Source organism: Dermochelys coriacea, chromosome 28 (assembly GCF_009764565.3).
Source record: "Dermochelys coriacea isolate rDerCor1 chromosome 28, rDerCor1.pri.v4, whole genome shotgun sequence".
NCBI classification, from domain to species: Eukaryota; Metazoa; Chordata; order Testudines; family Dermochelyidae; genus Dermochelys; species Dermochelys coriacea.
Genome location: NC_050095.1, coordinates 6,397,290 through 6,418,921, shown reverse-complemented (window position 1 = coordinate 6,418,921; position 21,632 = coordinate 6,397,290). Strand labels below are relative to the sequence as shown.

Here is a 21,632-nt window from a genome sequence, read left to right as displayed (position 1 = left end):
AGGTTCCCTGCTACCCAGTGCGATCACGGAGAGTTGAAATCCCTGAACACCTGGGTTAAGCAGGGGAACCTCAGAACACAGCAGAAAAGGCAGCGAGTATCCAGCAGCACCAGCACCCGAGAAAAACAGCTGTAGCAGCTGCAGGTCTGCACAGCAACCACGGAGACTTCTCAGGTGGGAGGTGAACCCCTGTGAACACACCTCTGAATGCTGGGTCTGCACTAACCAAGTACAACTCGCCAATTGCGAGTGGGGTGCCATGGAGGGACAGGGGTGAGGTGTGTTAAATGGGCATTTGTTTGTCAGACTTTCCCACTGCCAGGTGAGAAACTGAGGCAAAGGAAACTGCCCAGTGCACTGTGGGGTGGGGTTTTTGCCTACAGTTGCAAGCTTTTGAATTACAGCTCACTTCATCGGATGCATTCAGTGGACTAACACAGCTGCTACTCTGAAGCTTTTGAATGTGACTGTCGCATTTTCCCAAACTAATGCGTCGTTCCCTTTCCCTTTTATTAAAAGGTCTCTTTTGTTATACACTGACTAAGACCTTGGCAACACTCCCGGGTACATCAATATAACTGACTTTGCTCTGGGGTGGGAATGAGCCACACCCTGAGTAACGGAAGTTACACTGACCTCACCTCTGACCCCCTATGAGCGCCCCAGCACCTCCAGCCCCCACTGCCTCCCCCCCAGTGCTTCATTTGTATTGAAAGAGGTGCCAGAGCTCAGCCTCGGCACAAATTAAGCCCTGGCAGTCAGCCTGATAGCAGCAGCGGCTGGCTGGGTACCCAGCTCTGAAGGCAATGCCACCGCCAGCAGCAGTGCAAAAGTAAAGGTGGCCTGGCATATGGTGCATTGCCACCCTTACCTCTGCGCTGCTGCTGGGGCTTGCAATGCCTGGCATTTGGTCTGTGGCTCAGGGCAAGCTTTGTTCTGTCACACGGGGCTACATCTTGCCAGAGCCCACAGTCCTCCCATAGCCCTCTGGCTTCCCCTGGCTCACTGGGGCACCGTTTACGATTTTGGAGAGTGGGGAGCAACTTTAACTGTGATTTCCAGGGGCTACTTAGGCACCTGAAGACTCTAGGCTTTTGTTGCAGATAACTACTTAGGAATTAGCTGACAGAAGCACTGTATCTAATTGTTATATAAAGAAAGAAAAATATATACAAACTCCAATTAAAGCCACATTTTAAATTTCTGTGTAAATTTAGAGCAATCAGGAGCTAATACAGCAAAATATTCCCAATCCCAAACCTTGAAGTATCAGTTCTGGAGCTTTAACACAGATATCAGAAACACATGTTTGATCTGTTGTACACTATCTTTCGTAGAGATAAATAAAATAAATAAAATCTGCTTACTGTCACTAATGGAAATACTCGGTGTTTCTGCCATTATCTCCTCTATTTTAGTCAATTGTTTTTCACTCCACTAAAAAAAGAAATTTACTTAATTCTAACATATGTGATTAAGGTTTTTCTCCTTTATTAAGAAAGGGAATTTAGTTTTCTAATTATTTTGGCACTTAGGTTTACCGAACACAATCATGTACGTGACTCACTAACAGTTCACCCCATCATTGGTATTAGTATCATACTTGGAACTGCATTTACTTTCATACGAATTTTAAGTTACTTTACAGCTATAACTAAAAATACAATTTGAAAATAAGCAACCTTCATCTGCAGAGTGAATAAAGTTTTGTGTTTAGGTAATTTTTTTTTAACTGGCACTGCTAAGGTGAGTATAAGCTAAAGTTACATTCTAGAAGGATACGATTATTTGTACCATTTTTAAGAGCATAAGAATGGCCCTAATGGGTTAGACGAAGGTCCATCTAGCCCAGTATCCTGTCTTCCAGTATGATATCATTACTGGAAACCAAAATAATCTGTAGCAGCAAAAACTGTCACAAAACTTAATATTTGCACTTTCTCCCCTGAGTATGGTGCAACCAAGAGAAGGAGCTACAGATGCATGTTCCTACGGTTTCTGACTTTCTCCAATGACACAAGAATGCTTCCTACAGCTCACTATATAGTCTCATCCCCTGCTGTGTGTTCAGTGACCTGCTGGGATTTGGGACATTGAGAATGTGACTACCACACAGTGTGACTGACATTAAAGCAATTCTGGACAAGGCAAAAACACAACCCTGCATTGGCCGGGAATCGAACCCGGGTCAACTGCTTGGAAGGCAGCTATGCTCACCCCTATACCACCAATGCAACTGCAGAAAGCTGCTGTCCCAGGTACCAGTAAAATGATTCATTCCTGCACAGCTGATGAGCAGGATGGGTGGACAGGCAGCAAGATGTCAGTTCTGAGCAGAGACAGGTTCCCACAGTGACTGAAAGATGGGGAGAGGTGTGCTACATCCCAAGGTGAGGTGTTGTAGTAGTAGGATTTTATGTTGGTATTCTGTATAATTTAAAATAAAGCATAAAAATAATAATGTAGCATGTATTAAATGTATTGGTGTATGATTTAATCATATCCTGCCAGCCACCCTTTTTGAATAGCAGAAAGGAATGGCCTAATGGGCCATTTGGTAAAGATACATCAGCGGGAATCTGTGTCTGGGCTGATTTCAAGTCAGTAATAGACCTTTTAAAGTCACCACTTTGCTGTAGGTTTAGCATTTTAAAATAAGTAAAAGAATGCAATGATTGTTTTCCCTTTGCATTGCAATTTGATGTTCCTGTTCAAAATGTTCTGTGTAAATCAGTTCTGTTTTGAGTGTGAATGAGGAATGTGTGTTGAGAGATAAGCGTGAAGGCCGTCGCTGAACCAGATGTACGAGGGAGGAACCAGAGACAGACGCAAGGGCACCAGGAGGCTACAACACACCCCTGTTGAGATGTCAGAGGAGGGCAGATTGACAACTCTAAAGATGAGACAGGCACCTATCAATGGGGACAAGATAGCGGTGATCAAAACCAGCATGGGATAACTCCCTGAAAGACTTGATAAAAGAACAAAATAAAGAACGAAAAGTTCAATTTAAAAAAACAAGCACTTGTCAAACAACAATTAATTACAGCATGATGGTGCAAAACTCATTGGCCCCAATGAAGGAAAATCACTATATAAACAAGGTGCCTTGCCATGAAACTTTGGATTCATTCTGCCAAGACTTCCTTGGAGCATCGTGTCGTGACCGACAGAACCCAACTCCTCCCTACCTGTGATCAACCTACCTGGCCACTAGATTGATCCCAACTCTGGACTGGTAACTATAACATTGACTGGTGGGACAGTGTGGGGAGGGAGAGGGGGGGTGTAATTAAATGCATATGCTGATTGTTGGATCTTCAATAAACACGGCATATTGCCTTTTCCCCTGAAAAAGATCCCATGTGCTTCTTATAAGCATAACATTGTCACCAACCCCACCCCTCCCCTCCCCTCAGAGAAGGGAAACAAAGATAAATTACTAGAATGACAAATCTTAGCGGAGACACCTCCTTTTAAAGTAAATGTTTGTGTTCATTTCCGCTATGTACAGCAGGGTTTGATGTTGCTCATTCCAGTCCTCGGGCTCTGTGGCAATAAGGGATGATTCAGGCTGAGGGAAATGCCTGTGTCCACATTGCTGCTGAAGTTTGGTTTGTGGTATTATTACGGGAACACAAAAGAATCTTGTAGCAGCAAAAAATGTCACTAAACTTTATATTTGCACTTTTGGTTGCACCATCCCATGCCTGACAAGGTGCAACCAAAGACAAGGAGCTACAGATGCATGTTCATCTGGTTTCTGACTTTCTCTAATGACACAAGGATGACTCCTGCAGCTCACTACATAGTCCCATCCCCTGCATCCCCCGCTGTGTGTTCAGTGACCTGCTGGGATCTGGGACATGAATTTTCTCATTCCACTGACAATGTGATTATCACACAATGGGACTGACATTAAACCAATTCCAGAGAAGGAAAAAACACACCCCTGCATTGGCCGGGAATCGAACCCGGGTCAACTGCTTGGAAGGCAGCTATGCTCACCACTATACCACCAATGCATCTCGCAAAATAGTTTTCTCCTAGGTGTCACATGTACTAGCAAAATGACTCATTCCTGCAAATTTAATGAGTAGGCTAGATGGACAGGCAGCAACCTTTCAGTTCTGAGCAGACAGGTTCCCACAGTGACTGAAAGATGGGGAGGCGGCACCACTCCCATCCCTCACCTGGGAGAAGGGACATGGTAATGGAGATAAATTACCATAATGACAAATCTTACCTGAGAAGGAAGGAGACAGCGCCTTTTAAAGAAAATGTTTGTGTTCGTTCCTGCTACCTACAGAGGGGTTTGTTGCTGATTCCAGCCCTGGGGCTCTGCTGGGAAAGGGGACGATTCAGGCTGTCACTGAGCTGAAGAAGAGAGATGATTTTTAACAGGGACGGCCACCTCACCTCCATGACATGTGTTCATCCATCACTTGCTAATGGGTGTGTGGTACATGAAGGCAGCTCCCGCTCCTGGGTCTCTCCTGAGGAAATAAAGTTTCTGTGCAAAATAACAAAACTTTTCTCCGAAGGGAGGAAAGGAAATGGCCACACGATGACGCAAGGGCACAGGTTTCAAAAAAGTCGCCATGTTAGTCTGTATCAGCAAGAACGAGGAATCCTTGTGGCACCTCAGAGACTAAGAAATGTATTTGGGCATAAGTTTTCGTGGTGGGTTCTGGAAGTGGGTTTTAGCCCACGAAAGCTTATGCCCAAATACATTTGTTAGTCTCTAAGGTACCACAAGGACTCCTTTTCTTTTTGTGAATACAGACTAACACGGTTGCTACTCTGAAATCTGACAAGTGATTGATCTCCCCTCTCCTGGATTCCAAGAGCTGTTTGGTTTCACCCTTGGTAACCTACAAGGCGGACACAGTTCTATAGATGGTGACACTGGGACTGAAGGATTTGATCATATTATTAAAAAGATTAGTTGGAACCTGAGCTCTCTGTTCTGACAGGCTGGTGTCCCCAGTTCAGTTCCAAAAGGCCCCCAGGATCCCGCACGCCCCAGCGGGAGTGAAAGGAGAAACCCACAGCTCTGCCCTTAGCTCCAGGCTGACTTATCAGGGGTGGGGGGAATTGACTTCTTTGCTGCTGAGAAGGGAGCCAGGCCAGTTCTCTGGGGGCCAGTGTTCCCAGCCTGAGCCAGAGACTTCCCTGCCTCCTGGGGCCTGCAGGCTTAGACTGGTGCTGGGGACACCCTGCTGCTCACTGAGCCAACCCTCAAGAAAGGCAGCGGTTTTGCTCCCTACTTCAGCCTTGTCTGAGCAGCGCTCTGGGGAATTCCTGAAAATAAAGACTCAGCATGGCCAACTCTCAGGAGTTTGCCATGAGTTTCAGGAGAATGATTGTTTTCCGTAAAGCCCCAGCTCCTGGAGTCACCTGGCTCTGTGATGATTTCAGCCTTCAGTCTCCAAGAAAAAGTAAGTTTCGAGCCCCTCTGGCTGTGGAGAAAGCTACCAAACAGGACCCCAGGGCTTGCTAACAGCTCAGCAAGCAGAAGGCAAATAAAAAGACCCCCCAAAGCGATTATTTTTATGTCATCTCATGATTTTAAAGCCAATCTCGTGAGTTTTGAACGTTTGGGGTTGGCCACACTGCAGACTGATTACTGAAAACCTTCCCTTCCCCCTCCCCCCCCCGATCCAATGCACCCAGACTTTCCTAAAGCATCTACTCCTTCTTCTGTCGGACACTTGCCTGCAGCTGGGAATCCCAGTTTCTGGAAGTGCTTTTCCACAGCCAGTGAGTCCCCACAAGAGCTGAGTCTCCTCACAGGGCTATTCCGGGGGCCCTGCCCCACCCCAGGCCAGATGGGGCAGTGACCTCACAACACCCCTTTGTGACTACCAGGGACCCTGTAGGGGTGGCAGCTCCATGCTTGGCTCTGCAGTGCCCTAAAAGCCCATAACCCAGCCCCTCCCCGTCACAGAGACCCACCATAGCCCTCCCCTCATAATCCCTCCCCCTCACACTGACACCCCCATGGACCCTACCCCTCCCAGAGACACCTCAGAACCCTTCCCCTCGCCCCTCCCCTCAAAGAGATGGCCCATAGCCCTCCCTCTCACAGCCCCTCCCCTCACACTGACACCCCCATGGATCCTCCCCCTCACAGCCCCTCCCTTCACAGTCATACCCTCATGGACCTTGCCCCCAACAGCCCCTGCTCCTCACAGAGAAATCCCATAGCCTCACACAGCTCCTCCCCCTCGCAGAGACAGCCCATAGCTCTCCCCCTCACAGCATCACCCCATAACTGTCTCCTCACAGCCCCTCCCTTCACAATGACACCCCCATAGCCCTCCCCTCCACAGCCCCACCCCCTCACAGAGTCACCAGTGCGGCGGCCCCGGGGCTGGCAGACCCACGCAGGGGCGGAGAGCGGGGCTAGTTCCCGTCCACACGGAGCGCTGCTGCAGCCCGGGGTGGAGTTGCAGGGCTCTGCCCAGGAAGGGGCTGGAGCAGCCGGTGCTGGCAGGAACCAGCCAGGGCGGAAGCAGGGAAAACAAAGAACAGAAACACGGGGGCAGCTCCCGGGCTGTGCAATGCAAGGCGCTGCTCCCGCGGGGGTCTGTGCTGGGGGGAGCCATTAACCCCTCCCTGCCCAGCCGGGGCGGGGGAACTTTCTCCAGCTGGGATCAGCCCCTGAGCCAGAGACTGCAGGTGAGTGAGAGGGACCTGGGGGAAATGCTGGTGACAGGCAGGGAAGTGTCTCTCTTTGCAAAGAGCTGGGGGACGGAGGGAGGGGGGGTCTTCAGACCTCACAGCCCCCGGGGTCCAGCTCCGGTCAGGAGCAAAACGGAGGGAGGTGGCAGGAAGGGAAGGGATGCAAAATAAGCCGGAGGTGGTGGAGGAACCAGCGCTGCTGATTGGAGAGGGAAGGTGCGGGAGGGGACCCCTTTTATTGGACCAGCTTCTTTTGGGGGCGAGAGACAAGCTGGACACAGAGCTGGGCTTCAGGCCTGTGTGTTCCTAGGCAAGCCCTCCGCTCCCTGATTTAATGTGGAGATAAAATCCCTTCAGATCCGGGGGGGCTTTTTCTCTCCTATTCAGGGATAGGCAACGTGTCCGCACAGGGACGCAAGTGTCCGCGGTACAAATGTTGAGGCTCGTAGGGGGGCACCCACACGCGGCTTCCCCGCAAGTGGCTCTCCATCCCTGAGACCTCTGTGACATTGGGGGGCCCCACATCTGCCCAGCCACTGCCAGCAGTGGGGGACCCCTGCAGCATCCCAGTCGCCATAGGTGCTGGGGGGACCTCTCCCAGCCTGCAGGGTGGTGGCCCCCCACCCCAGCTCCCAGCCCCGCAGGGTGGTGGGTCCCCTCAGCTCCCAGCCATTGCAGGTGGGGGGGACAGGACAGGTCACAGCTTCAGTGAATTTTTGTTAATTGCTCGTGACCTGGTCATGACGTTTACTAAAAATATTCATGACAAAATCGTAGCCTAAATAATGGTACTAACGCTTCCCTGTCTTTCCTGGCAATACCTCGCCTGATGCATCCTATGACTGCATTCGCCATTTTCCTGCCTGCCTCACATTGGTGGCTCACAGTCACCCTGTGATCAACCCGTACAATCAGGTCTTTTTCATCCTCTGTTGCTTCCATCTGATACGTCCCCGGCTTGTAACAAAAAGATCTTGTTGTTAGTCCCTACGTGCATGACCTTGCACTTTTCACTATTAAATTTCATCTCATTTCCAATTTTCAAGGTCATCCAGGTCTTCTTGCATGATATTCCAGTCCTCCTCTGTACTGGCAATCCCTCCCAGCTTTGTGTCACCCGCAAGTTCTGTTAACGCACTCCCCCTTTTTGTGCCAAGGTCATAGGCTCTGACTCCTGTGGATGCTCCGGGGCTGGCCAGCCCCACCCCCATCAGCTGGGGCAGGAAGAGGCAGGCGAGGTGGGGCCTTGTGGGAAGGGGTGCAGTGCGGGTGGGGCCTCGGCATGGAATGGAGCAAGAGTCGAGCACCCGGCCGGAAACTCAGAAAGTTGGCACTTCTGGCCAAGGTCATTAATAAAACTGTTAAATAAGATTGGTCCCAAGATTGATCCCTGAGGAACTCCACCAGTAACCTCCCTCCAGCCTGACAACTCACCGTTCACTATGACCCCTTGTAATCTCCCCTTTAAGCAGGTCCTTATCCACCTTTCAATGCTCATATTAATCCACATCTCCAATTCAATGAATACTTTCCCATGTGGAACTGCAGCAAACGCCTTCTGATATCCAGGTAGATAAGTTCAACTGCATTTCCTTTGTCTAAAAAATCAGTTATCTTCTCCAAGAAGGAGATCAGTTTGGTCTGGCATGATCTATCTTTCGTAAAACCATGTTGTATTTTATCCCAGTTACCATTTACCATGTTGTATTTTATCCCACTTACCGCTTACTCTATGTCCTTATCCACTTTCTCTCTCAAAGTTTGTTCCAAGGCTTTGCATACAATTGAGGTCAAACTCACAGGTGTGAAGTGTCCTGGTTCACTTTCCCTCCCCCTCACCCCTTTCTTAAAAATAGGGACTATGTTAGCAATTCTCCGGTCATAGGGTACAACCCTCAAGTTTACAGTCCTGGTGAGAAGGGTTGGATCTGTTCTGTGATAAAGTGACCAAGCATTTTCCCAGCATAGAATCATAGAAATGTAGGACTAGCATGAACCTCGAGAGGTCATCTAGTCCAGCCCTGAGGCAGGATCAAGGAAACCTAGACCATCCCTGCATGCGTGTGTCCAACCTGCTCTTAAAAACCTCCAATGGTGAGGATTTCACGGCCTCCCTTGGTAACCTATTCCAGTACTGAAGCAGCCTTTTTTGCAACAGTCATGTTCAACTTGGATTTAATTTGTGATCCACCATAACTCCCAGAGCCTTTTCAGCCTCGTCAGTTGTTCCCCATTATGTAATTGTGCATTTGTAGCAGTTTCCACTTCTCTTTACTGAATTGCATCATGTTGATTTTAGACCAGTTCTCCAATGTGTCAGCATCGTTTTGAATTCTAATCCTGTCTCCTAAAGAACTTCCAACCCCTCCGAGCTTGGTGTTAGCCCCAGTTTTTATAAACATCCAGTCCATTGTCCAGGTCATTCATGAAAATTTTGAATGGTACCAGACCCAGCACTGACCCAAGTGGAGCCCCACTAAATTTGGCCTCCTGGTTTGACAGTGAACCATCAATAATTACTCTGTGAGTATGGTCTTCCAACAAATGGTGCACCCACCTGAACATAAGAATGGCCATACTGGGTCAGACCAATGGTCCATCTAGCCCAGTATCCTGTCTTCCGACAGTGGCCAGTGCCAGGTGCCCCAGAGGGAATGAACAGAACAGGGAATCATCCAGGGATCCATCCCCTGTCGCTCATTCCTAGCCTCTGGTAAACAGAGGCTAGGGACACTATCCCTGTCCATCCTGGCTAATAGCCATCGATGGACCTATCCTCCATGAATTTATTTAGTTCTTTTTTGAACCCTGTTATGGTCTTGATCTTCACAACATCCTCTGGCAAGGAGTTCCACAGGTTGACTGTGCATTGTGTGAAGAAATACTTCTTATCTTATCTATCTTATCGTAATTTCATTCTAGACCACATTTTCCTAGTATACTTTTTAGAATGTCATGTGGGACTCTATCAAAAGACTTTACTAAAATCAAGATATATCACATCTGCAGCATTCCTCTCATCCATGAGCTCAATCACCCTGTCAGAGAAAGAAAAATGGTTGCTTTGGCATGATTTGTTTTTGACAAATACATGCTGATTATAGAAAAGGAGTACTTGTGAGTCTCTAAGGTGCCACAAGTACTCCTTTTCTTTTTGTGGATACAGACTAACATGGCTGCTACTCTGAAACCTGTCATTATGCTGATTATAGTTTGTCATTTGATTATCATTTAAGTGCTTACAAATTGATTTGTTCCAGTATCATTCCAGGTATTGAAGTAAGGCTTGATAGTCTTTATTTCTCCACAGCCTCTTTCTTCCCCTTTTTGAAGATAGATACATAGGTCCTTTGGTACCTCACCTGTCCTCCATAAGTTCTTGAAGATAATTGCTAATGATTTTGAGATTGCTTCAGCTAGTTCCTTAAATACCCTAGGATGAATTTCCTCAGGCCCTGCTGACTTGAAATGCATCTAACTTCCCTAAATATTTTTAAATCAGTTCTTTCTCTATTCTGGGTTCTCTTCCCTCTCCCTCATTGTTTATAATTGTTTTAAGTATCTGGTTAAAATTCATCTTTTTAGTGAAGGTTAAACAATTGGCGTTGAACACCTCAGTCTTCTTGATGCCATCTATTATTCACTCTCCTTCCCTACTAAGTAGAGGACCTGAACTTTCTTTCACTGTTCTCTTGCTCTGAGAACCCTTATCTTATTGCCTTTTATGTCCCTTTCTAGTGGTATGTCTACACACAAACTGTTAGAGGATGTTGTGAAGCCCAAGACTATAACAGGGTTCAAAAAAGAACTAAATAAATTCATGGAGGATAGGTCCATCGATGGCTATTAGCCAGGATGGACAGGGATAGTGTCCCTAGCCTCTGTTTGCCAGAGGCTGGGAATGAGCGACAGGGGATGGATCCCTGGATGATTCCCTGTTCTGTTCATTCCCTCTGGGGCACCTGGCACTGGCCACTGGCCACTGTCGGAAGACAGGATACTGGGCTAGATGGACCATTGGTCTTACCCAGTCTGGCGGTTCTTATGTTCTTAAGTTATGGTGACACTGCTACATCCTGACAGCAGCACTGCTATAATGTTTCAGTGAAGACACTATCTATGATGAGGGGAGGGATTCTTCCATTGGCATAGGCACTGAATCTGTGGGTGCTCGGGGCACCCATGAAAAAAAATTAACGGGTGCTTAGCACCCACTGGCAGTCCCACTGCCTCCCACCTGCCAGCAGCCCCGCCAATCAGCTCTTCCCCCTCTCTCCCAGCATCTCTCACCTACCTCAGATCAGCTGTTCTGCTGCATGCAGGAGACCCTGGGAGGGAGGAGGGAGAGCGGGGCATGGGGTATGCTCGGGGGAAGGAGTGGAATTGGGTGGGGAAGAGGCGGGGTGGGGACAGGAAGATGCAGGGCAGGGGTGGGGGTTTGGGGGAAGGGGTGGGGTGAGGTCAGGGCCTGAGGCTGAGTGGGGTTGAGCACTCCTGGTGAAAGCTGGAAGCTGGCACCTGTGGGCATTGGTTCTCCACCTCCCTGAGAGGGTAGCTAGGTCGATGGGGAAAATTCTGGGTGTAAGTCTTTCTGATTTTGTCCCTGCCTGCTTCTGCTATTCATTTCATCATGGATCTACATAAGCGTCTCACTATTCTGCCTATCTTTCCTTTCTGGGCTGGGGGGATAGTTTGCTGTTGCTAGGGTTGCCAACTCTCCCAGTTTGGCTGGGAGCTTCCCAGCATTGGGTTTTATCTCCCAGAGTCTACTGAAGCCAATGTGGGACATTTTAAGCTGATAAAAGTCCAGCAGGGCTAAGGCAGGCTCCCTACCTGCCCTGGTTCCACGCCACTTCCGGAAGCGGCCAGCGTGTCCAGCAGCAGCTCCTAGGAGGAGGCACGGCCAGGGGGTCTCTGTGTGCTGACCCCGCTCCGAGTGCCGACTCCGCAGCTCCCATTGGCTGGGAATAGGGAACCCCGGCCAATGGGAGCTGTGGGGCCCGTGCTTGCAGGCAGGGGAAGTGCGCAGAGCTGCCTGTGAGCCTAAGAGCTGCTGCCGGACATGCTGCCACTTCCGGGAGCTGCCTGAGGTAAGTGCCGCAAGGCCAGAGCCTGCACTCTGAACCCCCTCCTACACCCCCACCCCCTACCCTAGCCCCCTTATGCACCCAAACTCCCTCCCAGAGCCCACACCCTGAACCACCTCCTGCATCCCAACCCACTGCCCCAGTCCTGAAACCCCTCCCACACCTAAACTCCCTCCCAGAGCCCACACCCCGAACCCCCTCCTGAACCCCAGCCCCCTGCCACAGGTTCAGCCCGGAGCTCTCTCCCACACTCCAAACCACCCCCCAGCCCAGAGCCCGCACCCCAATGCCCTGCCTCAGCCCAGTGAAAGTGAGTTAAGGGTGGGGAGAGAGCTAGCGACAGAGGGAGGGGGGTCTGGAGTGGTGGGGGCGGGGTCTCGGAAAAGGGGCAGGGTGTGGCCTTGGGGAAGGGGGCAGGGCAAGGATGTTTGGGTTTGTGTGATTAGACAATCAGCAACCCTAGTTGTTGCTCCTTGAATATTTTCTCTTTGAGGAACTGTCACCTCGCGTAAACACCTTTTTCCCTTCCATTTTCTACACATGGGGCCTTACCTACCAGATCTCTCTGTGCGTGAACTCTGCTTTTTGGAAGTCCATTGGCCTTATTCTCCTGCTTTCACTCAGGTCCTTTCCTTACAGTCATGACATCTACCATTTCATGATCACTTTCACCCAAATTGCCTTCCACCATCAGATTCCTACCTAGGGCCCTACCAAATTCACCATCCATTTTGGTCAATTTCACCGTCATAGGATTTTAAAAATTGTCAATTTCATGATTTCAGATATTTGAATCTGAAGTGTCACGGTGGTGTAACTGTCAGGGTCCTGACCCCAAAAGGGTTGGGGTGGGGGAAACCAATGTTATTGTGTGGGGTCATGGTATTGCCACCCTTACTTCTGCACTGCTGCTGACGGCGGCGCTGCCTTCAGAGCTGGGTGGCCTGAGAGCGGCAGCTGCTGGCCGGGAGCCCAGCTCTGAAGACTTCTGCCCTGCTGCGGGCAGCTGTAAGGATGGCGTGGGATGCTATTGCCTCCCTTCATTCTGCGCTGCTGTCTTCAGAACTGGGCCCTCTCTGGCTCAGCAGCTGCCACTCTCTGGCCGCCCAGCTCTGAAGGCAGCGCAGAAGTAAGGGTGGCAATACCGCAACCCCCCTAAAATAACCTTGTGACTCCCCACATTTGAGAAATGCTGATGAAATCTATATAGTATAGGGTAAAAGCTCACAAAAGCCCAGATTTCACGGGGAAGACCAGATTTCACGGTCTTGATGTGTTTTTCATGGCCATGAATTTGGTAGGCCCCTATTCATAACCAATTTCCCCTTGCTCGTCAGAATCCAGTCTAAAGTAGCTGTCCCCCTTGTTACTACTTCCATCTTCTGAAACAAATTTGTTGCCAGTATAGTCCACAGACTCATTGAACATTTTGTGTTTGTTCATATTACATTTCCCAACAGATGTTTGTGTAATTAATTCCCCCCTCCCCCATTTCTACGTGTGTTTTGGATATTTCTTTGTTTGTGTGGCAGAGTCTAGAACGTCTGTCTTCGGGGAAAGAACCTGGGGGGAATCGTGCTATGAAATCATAGAATCATAGAATATCAGGGTTGGAAGAGACCTCAGGAGGTATCTAGTCCAATGCCCTGCTCAAAGCAGGACCAATCCCCAACTAAATCATCCCAGCCAGGGCTTTGTCAAGCCGAGCCTTAACAACCTCTAAGGAAGGAGATTCCACCATCTCCCTAGGGACCCATTCCAGTGCTTCACCACCCTCCTAGTGAAATAGTGTTTCCTAATATCCAACCTAAACCTCCCCCACTTCAACCTGAGACCATTGCTCCTTCTTCTGTCATCTGCCACCGCTGAGAACAGCCGAGCTCCATCATCTTTGGAACCCCCCTTCAGGTAGTTGAAGGCTGCTATCAAAACCCCCCTCACTCTTCTCTTCTGCAAACTAAATAATCCCAGTTCCCTCAGCCCCTCTTCATAAATCATGTGTCCCAGCCCCCTAATCATTTTCATTGCCCTCCACTGGACTCTCTCCAATTTGTCCACATCCTTTCCGTAGTGGGGGGACCAAAACTGGACACAATACTCCAGGTGTGTCCTCACCAGTGCCGAATAGAGGGGAATAATCACTTCCCTTGATCTGCTGGCAACACTCCTACTAATGCAGCCCAATATGCTGTTGGCCTTCTTGGCAACAAGGGCACACTGCTGACTCATATCCAGCTTCTCGTCCACTGTAATCCCCAGGTCCTTTTCTGCAGAACTGCTGCTTAGCCAGTCGGTCTCCAGCCCGTAGCGGTGCATGGGATTCTTGCTTTCTAAATGCAGGACTCTGCACTTGTCCTTGTTGAACCTCATGAGAATGAACTAAATGAACTAAAGCCTGTTCTGAAATCTCTCCAGTTGCCCTTATTGCCCGGGCAGGCTGCAGAATAACATTCATGTTTTCTTTCAGTTCATCCCAGCCTCCTGTGGGACACAGAAGGGAAATGGCTGCCATGGAGCCAGTTCAGGTAGGGATTATGGGGGAGTTGCTGGTGGGTCCCTGCTGGAGGGAGAGGGGCAGCAACCAGCTAGGAGGTGGGAGCTTCTGAGGGGGGTTTGGTCCAGAGGTGGGAGAGAGAGAGAGGGGGACAGGGTGTGGCAAACCTTCTGGGACTTGGGGGTCTAGATTCTAGGGACAGACCCATGGGCATTGAGGGAAGAAATGGCACTATCGTGGAACAGGAAGCAAAGCTCCTGGGCAGGGCTAGGAACCTGTATAACAATCCCATGCTGGAGCATGACCCTGCAAGTCAGAAGTTGCTATGACATATGAAGGGGGCACTCAACAGTGCAGCCTGGGGGAGATGCCACACCCCGCCCCACATACATAGCCAGCTGTTGGTGTTGGGGGAAGTGTTTGGATTCCTATTGGGGGCTGTCCCTTCCCATGGCTGGGGGTCTCCATCTCCTGTATCAGCCTCTGACTAGTATGGGAGTGACGGATGTGAAGACCCCTGCCCTCTCTCTCTGCTGGGAGGGTTGAGGGTCTCTCTCTTTCTCCCCTCACCCCGCTGCCTCCTGGCTGCTCTGAGCAAGGTGAGGGTGAGTGTGATGGGTTCCCCCCTGGGGTGCCGCATGGACCTGAGGTACCACTGAGCTCCCCTGACCCACCAGCCTGGGCTCCCTTTTACACCGTACTGCTGAGCCACGCTGCAAAGCCCGCTCAAGGCTGAACTTTCATCAGCATACACACAGGTAAGGACGCAGCCAGGTGCAGTTACATGCAGGCAAGCTTTCTCCCCACCTCACCACGCCACCCTCACTTCTGTGCTGCTGCCTTCAGAGCTGGGCGGCCAGAGAGGGCCCAGTTCTGAGGGCAGCAGTGCAGAATGAAGGGAGGCAATAGCCTCCCACGCCGTCCTTACTTCTGCCCTGCTGCTGGCAGCTGGCTTCAGAGCTGGGCTCCCGGCCAGCAGCTGCCGCTCTCAGGCCACCCAGCTCTGAAGGCAGTGCCGCCGTCAGCAGCAGTGCAGAAGTAAGGGTGGCAATACCATGACCCCACACAATAACATTGGTTCCCCTCCCAACCCTTTTGGGGTCAGGACCCTGACAGTTACACCACTGTGACACTTCAGATTCAAATATCTGAAATCATGAAATTGACAATTTTTAAAATCCTATGACGGTGAAATTGACCAAAATGGATGGTGAATTTGGTAGGGCTTTGGTAGGTAGGAATCTGATGGTGGAAGGCAATTTGGGTGAAAGTGATCATGAAATGGTAGATGTCATGACTGTAAGGAAAGGACCTGAGTGAAAGCAGGAGAATAAGGCCAATGGACTTCCAAAAAGCAGAGTTCACGCACAGAGAGATCTGGTAAGTAAGGCCCCATGTGTAGAAAATGGAAGGGAAAAAGGTGTTTACGCGAGGTGACAGTTCCTCAAAGAGAAAATATTCAAGGAGCAACAGCTAGGGTTGCTGACTGTCTAATCACACAAACCCAAACACTCATGCCCCGCCCCTTTCCCCAAGGCCACGCCCTGCCCCTTTTCTGAAACCTCCCCCCCCCCCCCGGTCGCTCGCTCGCTCGCTCTCCAACGCCCTTACTCAATTTCACCAGGCTGAGGCAGGGGATTGGAGTCCGAGCTGGGGGGTGGGGCCGAGGGGTTTGGAGTGTGGGAAAGGGCTCCGGGCTGAGCCTGGGACAGGGGCTTGCATAAAATGCATCATAATTATGATATAATTATATCATACTAATATCCCTATGAAGAATATGGGGTGCAGGGTTACAGTGGGATTCTGCTGCCTGCCTGTCTCCCTGAGCTTCCGTGTATTTGACCTTCCTCCCCGGTGAGTCTTGGGGTTGTCAGTGGGGCAGCAGATGCTGAGAGTTGGACTCTTGCTCTTTCAGGGGCCGGTGACCTTTGAGGAGGTGGCCGTGTATTTCACCAGGGAAGAGTGGGCTCTGCTGGACCCCGCTCAGAGAGCCCTCTACAGAGACGTCATGCAGGAGACCTATGAGAATGTGACCTCGCTGGGTAAGGATTCCCGTCCCCTCAGTTCTTAGAAGGAGGAAATGAAGAGTTAAGTTTCACCCCACCCCCACAATGCAACCTTAACTCTGCCCTGTTTCAGCATCACCCCGACATGCCAGTGACACACACACAAGCGCTGTGCCCTGCCCTGCTCCAGAACACTCTGGGAACAGAGCCGAGGGGCAGAATAGCACAGAGTCTAACGTCTTCTCTTTGCTGAGGCAAAACTTGGATTCACATCTGGCATAAAGAACAGAAGCTGCCTGCATCTGGCCAACATTCAAACACCGAGCCACACAAACCATCTGAGACGTATAAAATGTTACCACCCCAGGACCCTTGGGCTGAGAATTCCTTCTGTGACATCACCTTCAGTAACCCTTCACTAAGCCTGGAGAGCACTAGCATGTATGTGATGATCCCTGTGGCAGGAACTCATCCTTGAGCACCCTCACTATCACAACCTACAACACTGACCACTGAAATGGGGAAGACTCAGTCCCTTAGGGTTCACATGCACCTCTTTGCATACCACAGTCACAGCTCTTCCAAGCTGCTCCAACTAATCCCTCCAGCATTCAGTTACAGCTACACCTGACCCAGTGCACACAGCTGGAGGGCATGCAGATAAATGCTGGTATTCCAGTTTGGGGAAAACACAAACCACAGCATGTTCTCTTAGTCCCTCCTGGCCTTAAAGTCTTTGAAACTATGATAGATACGAGGAAGGACTATCAGGCCACTAGTCTTACATCCTGCATAACACAGGCCATAGAAATTCATCCAGTTATTGCAGTACTGAGATGAATATCTTGTGTTGGACTAAATCATCTTCCCAAAAGGCATCCAGTCTTGATTTGAAGACTTCAATAAATGGAAAGTTGGCCACTTCTATTGGTATTTTGTTAGACTTTGCACCACCCTTCCAGATCTATTTCCAGTGGGTATTGCCAGCTCCAGAACTAGGGGGTGAGGACAAAATTAAAAGCGCTTTGTAGATGTGGTAGGTACATAAACTCTTCATTTCATTCCTTCATTTCCTAATTTTAAGTTTAGCCACCATCCATATGCTGGAAGGGCACGAGGCAGCACTGGGCCACTATAATTTTGCTTTAATGTCATTTGTGGGCATTTAATTTCCTTGGTTTTTAATGGACTTTTTTTGCTGTATAATTGTCTGTACACTCGAGCTTTGATGGCATCGCTATGTCCGGTAGGGATGTGATTTTTTTTTTTATTTTCACACAACTAACTGACCAGAGCAATGTTTGGCAAAACTTTTCAGTAGTGAACAGGCCAAACTCTACATGTGACTATTAGAACAGTTCAGAATATTGCTCTTAGCTCAGAAATGTTTGGTATCAGGGCAAAGCTTCCAAGAATGCAGGATGCAAGAAAAATCAGCAACACGCACTGTGTGAAAGTTAGCAGTGGTAGGATTCAAGTCCAGTGGCCACAGCATGTCCTCCTGAGGCAACCAATTACTGTGAGAGCAGACTGCTGGGAACCCTCTCCTTACCCGCAAAAAATTAGGGCAACCCGCCTATACCCTATCGAGGGCTCAAGGCATGACCCGGTCAATGTAGGTACTCCCACCCTTTCCCTACTGAGGACTCGGGGTATAAAGCACCTACCTTTACCCATGGGGCTCAGGGAAAACCTGGTCAATTTAAGTACCCATGAGCTTTGGGTCTCTACAGGTCTGCAGAATCTTAGACAATTATGCTCTAAACGTCTATTTATTAGCAACACACAGAGAATCAATACCCTCAGAGTGCTGCCTGGAACTGGGGTACAGCTGAGCCCTCTGTCACACCAAACTAGGTTCCCTCTTGCCCTGTAAGGTTGTGACAAACTGCAAAGCCCTCCAAGCTTGCACTTACACCAATATCCACAAGCAGGGACCACCTATGTTCACTGAATGCTCTGTCAACCACTGCACAAACCAACTACCAAGAGGCTCCAACCAAAATATACTCAGCTCCCGAGCCTAGGACCCGGAGCTATACTGTCCTGCTCTGGTCAAAAACCTGACCAGTGTGAATTTATTACCCAGTCCACCACTTCTACAAAGGAAAGTGGACGTGCACCGGCTCTTTTTCCTGAGCTGAGATTTTTCCCTTTGCACTTCAAACAACACACAGTGTTTTAGGTAAAATATACAATGGATTTATTAACTACAGAAAGATAGATTTTTAAGTGATTATAAGTGATAGCAAACAGATCAAAGTAGGTTACTTAGCAAAACACAAGCTAAGCCTAATAGACAACACAGGATTTGAATCAAACCATGTCTCACCCTGTTAGATAGTACAAGCAGTTCATCAAGCTTCCATACACAGGCTAGAAATCCCTTTAGCCTGAGACCAGCACTTTGTGTCCATTTATTCTTTTGCGTAGAGACTGTCCGGTTTGGTCAATGTACATGGCAGATATATCTCCTCATGTGCCAGCAATGCCCCTCTGCCATGTACATTGACCAAACCAGACAGTCTCTACGCAAAAGAATAAATGGACATAAATCTGACATCCTGAATTATAACATTCAAAAACCGGTAGGAGAGCACTTCAATCTCCCTGGACACTCAATAATAGACTAAAAAGTGGCAATTCTTCAAGAAAAAAATTTCAAAAACAGACTCCAACGAGAAACTGCAGAACTGGAATTAATTTGCAAACTGGACACCATCAAATTAGGCCTGAATAAAGACTGGGATTGGATGGGTCACTACAAAAACAAATTTCCCCCTGCTGATACTCACACCTTCTTGTTAACTGTTTGAAATGGGCCACCTTGATTACATTGGCCTCATTAGCACTACAAAGATGATTGCCACTCCTTCTTGTCAACTGTTGAGAATAGCCCACTTCCACCTTAATGGAATTGGCTCGTTTGCACTGACCCCCCTCTTGGTAAGGCAACTCCCATCTTTTCATATGCTGTGTATTTATACCTCTCTACTGTATTTTGCTCTCCATGCATCTGATGAAGTGGGTTTTAGCCCATGAAAGCTTATGCCCAAATAAATTTAGTCTCTAAGGTGCCACAAGGAGTCCTCATTGTTTTTGGAGATTAGTCAGGAGACCATTAGAACCATAATATGAGCCCCAGGCAGGTGCAAGAAGATGTTATAAGAGGGAAATGATTTTTTTGTAACCGGCTGCTTTGAGGGGGGCTGTCTCTCAGGAACCTCTTCATGCAATCAACCCCTTTTTTTGGACCAATAACCCTGCCCTTCACCCCCATGATGTTGGATATATCTCAAGACTATCGGAGTAATCATGTGAATTTTAGAGAAATTAAAATAGTTGACCTGTAAAGAGAAAGTAATACTGAACCTGAACAATATTGGTACTGGCACTCTGCTGTAATAACTTCCCAAAGGTGGGGAGGGTGTGACAGCCAGCTGGGACCATCTGCTGACAGGAGACCGTGTGAGGAGTCCTTGGGAGAAGGGGGAACAGGGGGAAGACGATGCGGAGCTGGTGCTTGTGGGGTGCAGCAAAGCGGGGAAGGCTGAGAGCAGTGGGAGGAAGGAAGAGGGAGGGAGGGAGTCAGGGACAGGTGCATCTGGGAACTGGCAATGGGGTAGGTTGGGCTGGGGAGCGGGAGACTGGGAATGAGGAAAAGGGGATGGAGGGCCCAGCAGTGGTGCTGTTGGTGGGGGAGGATGGCGTAGAAGATCTGGGTTACTGGGGAGTGGAGAACACGGGATTGTGAGGGGTTGCTTTAGGGAGCACGGAGGGTCTGGTGGGGTTGGGAATGGACAGATGCAGGAGGGCAGGGATTTGGGGCACGCCACTGAGGCTACTTTGCCAAACTCTCTAATGCCCTCTCCCTAGGCACAGCTCAGAACCCGCCCTCCATCCTCATCCTCTTTGGCCTGTCAGCCTCCTTTGACACCTCTGACCATTGAAATGTTGTTGTCTCTTGTCTCCTCCCGGTCCCTCCCCTACCTGTCTAAACTCTTCTTCAGTGTGCCCTTAGGAGTACACCCCTCCAACTTTTGGCAGGATCTACCAGGCTCTGTCTGTTGTCAGATATTGGCTGATTGTGTGTTCTGTCTGTGAGCCATCCCAGCTCTGTGCAATGAACTGCCCAATGGCCACAGACCCGGTTTGTAGCGAAGGTGTCCAGCCAGGTTTATTGTCAACGAAGCGCGGTATCAGTATCCTGCAGATTCTACCGGACCATTAATACATGTATCCCTGTAACAATGGACCAGCTCAGTGAATGGTGGGACTTTCTGTTCCTCCTTAGGCTAGACAGAGATACTCCCTTTGAGTTTTCATTTTATACATTAATACAAACAAGTTACCCATTGCCTCTCTGACGTGGTTAGCTACCACCCAGTACCTTGTACATGTTGGGTCAATCAAAGCATCTCTATCCATCACACTGTTATCCTGACCTTATCTGTAGGAGCGGTCACTCACTATCTTTGGGGAATGTGTTTGCTCCAGTGTCCTGTGCCTAGCACTGGTGTGAGTGTGAGTTTTTGCAATACCAGCCCTGTTCTCAGGGCCGTCCTTAGGATTTATGGGTCCCAATGCAGTATCATTAAACTGGTGCCCCTATGCCTGATGGCAACCCGGGCTTGCATGCGTATTTTAGGTGGGGGGGAGGGTCTTTTGAAGGATTTATTTAAAAAAACTATATGTCTGAAGATCCAAGCATTTAAGGCTAAAGATGAATACTCAGATTGTGCATCTAAAAATCTGTGCAAGGATTTTTTAGAGATGTGATTTTATAATCTTCACCAACACACTAATGAAAAAAAGAAAAGGAGGACTTGTGGCACCTTAGAGACTAACAAATTTATTTGAGCATAAGCTTTTGGGAGCTACAGCTCACTTCATCGGATGCATTCGGTGGAAAATACAGTGGGGAGATTTATATACACACACAGAGAACATGAAACAATGGGTTTTATCATACACACTGTAAGGAGAGGTTTCAGAGTAGCAGCCATGTTAGTCTGTATTCGCAAAAAGAAAAGGAGTACTTGTGGCACCTTAGAGACTAAGGTTTTTTTTTCCACCAAATGCATCCGACGAAGTGAGCTGTAGCTCACGAAAGCTTATGCTCTAATAAATTTGTTAGTCTCTAAGGTGCCACAAGTCCTCCTTTTCTTACTGTAAGGAGAGTGATCACTTAAGATGAGCTATTACCAGCAGGAAGGAGGGGGGAAGGAGGAAAACCTTTTGTGGTGATAATCAAGGTGGGCCATTTCCAGCAGTTAACAAGAATGTCTGAGGAACAGTGGGAGGTGGGGTGGAGGGAGAAATAACATGGGGAAATAGTTTTACTTTATGTAATGACCC

At 48.9% G+C, this 21,632-nt stretch overlaps 1 protein-coding gene, 1 long non-coding RNA gene and 2 other non-coding genes across 10 annotated transcripts in view; 1 reads left to right on the top strand and 3 right to left on the bottom strand.

The window, feature by feature from the left end:
• Positions 1-1,177: 1,177 nt before the first annotated feature.
• Positions 1,178-6,435, bottom strand: LOC122457757. The gene is made up of 2 exons (XR_006277431.1): positions 6,350-6,435; positions 1,178-4,496 (listed from the first exon to the last, which is right to left on the bottom strand). It is a non-coding gene; the product is annotated as an uncharacterized LOC122457757 (long non-coding RNA).
• Positions 2,163-2,234, bottom strand: TRNAG-UCC. The gene has a single exon. It is a non-coding gene; the product is annotated as a tRNA-Gly (tRNA).
• On the bottom strand, positions 3,954-4,025 carry TRNAG-UCC. Its single transcript has one exon. It is a non-coding gene; the product is annotated as a tRNA-Gly (tRNA).
• The window catches only part of LOC119849402 (zinc finger protein 501-like), a 26,972-nt gene continuing 11,712 nt past the window's right edge, over positions 6,373-21,632 (top strand). For 4 of the 7 annotated variants that reach the window (XR_006277409.1, XM_038386475.2, XM_043503853.1 and 1 more), the window contains exons 1-3: positions 6,601-6,684; positions 14,242-14,299; positions 16,184-16,310. Coding sequence is in view for 6 of the 7 variants with exons in the window: in XM_038386475.2 (XP_038242403.1) it covers positions 14,276-14,299; positions 16,184-16,310 (151 nt within the window). In the remaining variant the exon portion in view is untranslated. Of the gene's footprint in view, positions 6,685-14,241; positions 14,300-16,183; positions 16,311-21,632 lie in introns of all 7 variants that reach the window. The other 3 variants (XM_038386476.2, XM_043503855.1, XM_038386474.2) reach the window with 3 other exon arrangements.